Genomic DNA, 5521 nt, shown 5'->3' on the forward strand with positions numbered 1-5521 from the left:
AAAAAAAAAAAAAAAAAAAAAAAAAAGGAAACACGTGCTGGCCACTTTAGAGTATCAGATGTTTATTGAATGCTTACTGTGTGTCAGCCACTGTACTAAGAGTTTAACTTGCATTACCTTGTTTAATCCTAATGACAATCATATGAGGTAGATGCTGTTATCATTTGTTTGACAGATGAGGAAACTGAGGTATAGAGAGTCTAGATAATTTGCCTCAGGAGAATATCAGATATAGGTCCGCTGTGGCTCACCCCTGTAATCTTACCGCTTTGGGAAGCTGAGGTGAGAGAGTCACTTGAGGCCAGGAGTTTAAGACCAGACTGAGCAAGAGAAAGACCAGATCTCTACAAAAAAAGTAAAATTAACCTGGTTTGATGGTGTTGGTAGCTGGTGCTAGAAGCTGTAGTCCCAGCTACTTGGGACGTTGAGACAGTAGGATCACTCGAACCCAGGAGTTTGAGGTTGCTGTGAGCTATTGTGAGCTAGTTTGAGGTTGCTGTGAGCTATTGTGAGCTAACACCATTGCACTCCACCTGGGTGACAGAGCAAGAACCTGTCTCAAAAAACCAAACAAAACAGAGTATCTGAATGCAGGTTTGAACCTAGGCCTCTGGCACCCCAGGGTACCCTCTCAGTCCTGTCTTATACTGTCTTGACTTCAGATAAAAGCGCTGGGCCTGGAACCCAGCCCTGAGGACATCTAGCAGCCTGGGGCCAGTGACGCCTGCTGTGAGAAGCTGGGCCCTACAGGATGGTGGAAGACCCGCTGGAGCTGCGGATGCTCAATCTGGAGCTCCTGAGGCAGCTGTGGGTCGGGCAGGATGCCGTGCGGCGGTCGGTGGCCAAGGCAGCCTCAGAGGTGGGTGCCCACCTTGGGAGCCCTCAGAGATGAGGAAGGGGTTGCCCAATCCTCAGGGCAGCATCCAGGCCACCAGGGACATCTTGGCTAGCATGCCAATTTTACTGATGGTGGGAACACTGAGGGCCTGGTGAGAAAAGGGACTATCCTAGGACACTGCTAAGGGCAGAGCAGGATGAGGACCTAGGCCTTGGTGCCTGGTACAGGCCAGGTGGGTGGATGCCGGTGGGCTGGTCCCTCAGTAATCTGGCCCCTCCTCTGCAGTCCAGCCTGGACTCCAGCAACAATGACAACACAGAGATGTCACGGTCCCAAAAGACTCCCTCAGCTTCCTCCAGAGCCTCCTGCCCACGGGGCAAGTGCCACCCTAAGGGCCCACCAGATGCCCACCAAAGTGACCCCTTTGATGTGGCCAGCTGCAAGGTGGCTGCTCTCCAGCCTGCCAAGTGCCAGCACCAGGAGTCTCTGGGCCAGCCAAGATCCCACTCATCCCCTCATCTGAAGGCGGCCACCTCAGACTTGAAGGACCCAGAGCCTTCTGCAGGGCCAGGTGATCTGGGGCCCCAGGAGGAACAATCCCTGAAGTCTGTCTTGGCTCAAGGAAGCAAGCAGTCCAAGGTAATACGGGAGAGCGGGGCATCCACAGATGGGAGCTTCCTGGAGCCTCCATTTCCCTGACAAATGTGTTCATGTGCAGTGTCCTCGCAGGGTTGAGGATCTGGCTCAGTCTTAGTGCATGAGAATTGGTGGCCTTTAGTTTCTTTCTTTCTTTAGAGACAGAGCCTCACTTTGTCATCCTTCGTAAAGTGCCATGGCATCACAGCGCACAGCAACCTCCAGCTCTTGGGCTTAGACGATTCTCTTGCCTCAGCCTCCTGAGTAGCTGGGACTACAGGCGCCCACCACGCCTGGCTATTTTTGTTGTTGTTGTTGCCGTTTGGCTAGAACTGGGTTCAAACCCGCCACCCTTGCTATATGGGGCCGCTGCCCTACTCACTGAGCCATAGGCACCACCCCTGGCCTTTAGTTTCTAAGATAGCATTTTGGGGAGAAGGTGATGGGTCCCATTATTCAGATGAGAAGAATGAGGCTCAGGGGCCAGGGACCCTTTAGCTCTTGATCGCTTGGGCCCAAGTCAGTTATAATCACAGACACAGTCTCTTTCTGTCCCTTGAGGTGGGACCTCCTCTGGGCCAGGCCTGTGGCTTAGCACCTGCCTTTCCTTTCCCCTTCAGCCCAAAGTGACCTTCTGTGAAGAGTCCAAGGAGTCTGTACTACCTGACAGGAGCATGCACCTCCCGCCTCACCTGGGATATGACTGGATTGCAGGTGAGGCCTGCCACCATGCTTACACCTGGCCTGGGCTTGTCCACACACCTGCCTGAGTCTCCACCTATGCTGTTGGTATTTCTCCGACCGTGCCACCCTCCTCAGTGAGCACCTTCCCCGCCATGTCTATTTTCTCAGCCTTGGACACAGAGCCAGGCACAGAAACAGTGTATCTGTTGACTGAATGAATGAGTCAGGGCTGCCACATTTTTAAGCATTTGTCACCTGCTTTCCTGTCCTGGCCAGCTCCATGCTCATGACGGCTCCTGTCATTGTACTGCCAACCCTTCCCAGCTGCTCTGGCCTCTTAAGCCCTGTTACTGTCCTTTTCATGTGTATATTAGAATATACATGACAAACTTTATCATTTTAGCCATTTTTAAGTACACAGGGTAGTGGCATTAAGTATAGTCCCACTGGTGTACAACTGTTACCACTGTCATCTCCAGAGCTTTTTTTTTCTTTTTTTTGTTTTTGAGACAGTTTTACTGTGTCACCCTTGGTAGAGTGCTGTGGCATCACAGCCCACAGTAACCTCAAACTCTTGGGCTTAAGCGATTCTCTTGCCTCAACCTCCCAAGTAGCTGGGACTACAGGTGCCCACCGCAATGCCCGGCTATTTTTTGGTTGTAGTTGTCATTGTCGTTGGGCAGGCTGGGCCTGGGTTCGAACCCGCGAGCTCCAGTGTTATGTGGCTGGCGCTCTTGCCCTGGGGTCCTCAAACTTTTTAAACAGGGGGCCAGTTCACTGTCCCTCAGACCGTTGGAGGGCCAGACTGCAGGTCCCAGGATGAGTCAGCTGCTAAGCAGGACAGGCAGCAGCGGCAAAAACACCTGGCGCGCTGGATAAATGTCCTCAGCGGGCCACATGTGGCCCGTGGCCGTAGTTTGAGGACACCTGCCCTAGCCGCTTAGCTATAGGCACAGAGCCTATCTCCAGAACTTTTTCATCTTCCCAAACTGCAACTGTCTCCTTCACACAGTTACTCCTATCTCCTCTCTGCCCAGCTGTGACAACTACTGTTCCATTTTCTGTCTGTATGAATCTGCCACCTCACATACATGGAGTCATAGAATATTTATCTCTTTGTGACTGACTTATTTACTTTGCATAATGTCCTCGAGCTTTATTCATTTTGTAGCATGTATTAGAATTTCCTTCTTTTTTTTTCTTTGAGACAGAGTCTCACTATGTTGCCCTAGGTAGAGTGCCATGGTATCACAGCTCATAGTAACCTCAAACTCTTTGGGCTTAAGTGATTCTCTTGCCTTAGCCTCCCAAGTAGCTGGGACTACAGGTGCCTACCACAATGCCAGGCTATTTTGTTTTTTGGTATTGTTGCAGCTGTTGTTGTTTAGCAGGCCCGGGCCAGGCTCGAACCTGCCAGCCTCAGTTTATGTGGCTGGCGCCCTGGGGACTGAGCTATGGGCACCGAGCCTTCCCTTCCTTTTTAAGTCTGAACAATACTCCATTGCATGGCTAGACCACAGCTTGTTTATCCACTTAGCCACTGATGGACACAGGTGTTTTCCATCTCTTGGCTGTTGTGAATCATTCTGCCGTGACTGTGGGTGTACCCTGTTCATTTCTGACGCAGCAACCTGAATGAAGTTTTAAACATGGGATTCAGATCATGTCTCTCCCCTGCTCAAACCTCCCCAGGGGCTTTCCCCAGCAGTTACTGTAGAATCCAGAATCCTTATCCAGACCTCAGAGGTGTGATCTGTCTACACTGGCCCTATAGTGTGACCTCGTGTCATATCTTTACAATGGTTTGCTCCCATGGTCTCCTTTACTCTGCTCAGTAATGGTCCTAGGTAGGTGTCCCATCGTCCCCAGTCACAGGTGAGAAGCCCACAGCCCCACAGGGGAAATGCTGCAGTCTGCTGCTTCTCATTGGGGCGTTTCTACCTCTGTCCCTCTGCTTCTAGTTACTGCCCATTTTCTCTGCTTTGTGTTTGTGCGTATGAATGTATGGATGTAGGAATATATGAGGCAGAGTCTCTCTCCATTTCCCAGGCTGGAGTGCAGTGTTGTGTTCGTAGCTCACAGGTGATCCTCCTGACTCAGCCTCCCAAGTAGCTGGGATTATAGCAGCGGTTCTCAACCTGTGTGTCAGGACCCACAGGAACTATATTAAAGGGCCACGGCATTAGGAAGGGTGAGAACCACTGGATTATAGGTTCACACCACCAGGCCCGGCTCTCCAGGGGTTCTCCCTGTGTTGCCCAGGCTGATCTCAAATTCCTGGCCTTGAAAGATCCTCCTGGTTCAGCCTCCCAAAGGGTTGGAATTACAGGCGTGAGCCATCTCTTTGTTCTTCTTGGTAAAAGAATTCTTCTTCGGAAAGAGCTGTCCAGACTCACTGCTTTCGTTTCATTTAAATCAGCATTTAAATCAGCATTACCCTGACACTGCCACGGTCTGGGTCTTCTCAGCCTCTAGTACTAACTCCCCAGCTTAGCCTTCACGCTGCACCTTCCTTGGCCCTGAACAGGGAGGGACACAGCAGTCACCCCCTCCTCCCTGAAGCGCTTTCTCCCCTTGGCTTCATGCCACATAGGCTCCTCCCTTCTGGGCTGCTTTCCGGGTTCCTCCTTGTTCTGACCTTCGACCCCCAGGCCTAGGCTGAGTTCTGAATCTCCCCTCTCTGTCTTCACTCTTCCCTCTATGATCCCCCCATGCCGTGGATTTTTATGCTCTCCCCTTCCCACTGATGTCTCTAGCCCACACCTCTCTGAATTCAGACTGGTACATCCAGCTGTCTTCTCTGTATCAGCCCTGTCTTATGTTAACCTCAGATCCAAAACTGAGGTCCTGATTTCCACCCCGCTTGCTGTGCTCCTCCCTAGTGAATGACAACTCCAGGAACCAAGGCGTTAATCTTGGGATCAGCCTTGATCATTTTCTCCTCGCCTTTTCACATATTGCTCATCTGTTCATCCATTCCATTAGCACATCCTGTTGACCCTGCCTTCTACATATTTCTAGAATTGGACTGTAGATGCTGCTTGACTTAGGCTGGGGCTATGTCCTAATAAAACTATCATAAGTTGAAAATACTGTAAGTAAAAAGTGCATTCAACAGGTGGCTCACCCCTATCTATAATCCTAGCACTCTGGGAGGCCGAGGTGGGCAGGTTTCCCTGAGCTCATAGGTTCGAGAACAGCCTGAGCCAGAGTGAGACGTCATCTCTAAAAAATAGCCGGGTGTGGCTCGGCGCCTATAGCTCAGCCAGCTAAGGCGCCAGCCACGTACACCTAAGGTGGCGGGTTCGAATCCCCAGCCCGGACCCGCCAAACAACGACAGCTGCAACCAAAAAATGGCCGGG

General features: G+C 51.3%; 1 protein-coding gene across 2 annotated transcripts in view; it reads left to right on the plus strand.

Annotated features, from left to right (window-relative positions):
* MIIP (migration and invasion inhibitory protein) overlaps positions 1 to 5521 on the plus strand; it is a 20032-nt gene that overhangs the window by 9711 nt on the left and 4800 nt on the right. Inside the window, exons 2-4 of one of the 2 annotated variants that reach the window (XM_003793286.3) lie at positions 663 to 859; positions 1124 to 1477; positions 2095 to 2188. In XM_003793286.3, coding sequence (XP_003793334.1) covers positions 752 to 859; positions 1124 to 1477; positions 2095 to 2188 — 556 coding nt within the window. In that variant the 5' untranslated portion in view covers positions 663 to 751. Of the gene's footprint in view, positions 1 to 662; positions 860 to 1123; positions 1478 to 2094; positions 2189 to 5521 lie in introns of those variants that run through there. The other variant, XM_023515173.1, reaches the window with a different exon arrangement.

This window comes from Otolemur garnettii, unplaced genomic scaffold, assembly GCF_000181295.1.
Source record: "Otolemur garnettii isolate 467f Iridium unplaced genomic scaffold, OtoGar3 scaffold00067, whole genome shotgun sequence".
Lineage (NCBI taxonomy): Eukaryota > Metazoa > Chordata > Mammalia > Primates > Galagidae > Otolemur > Otolemur garnettii.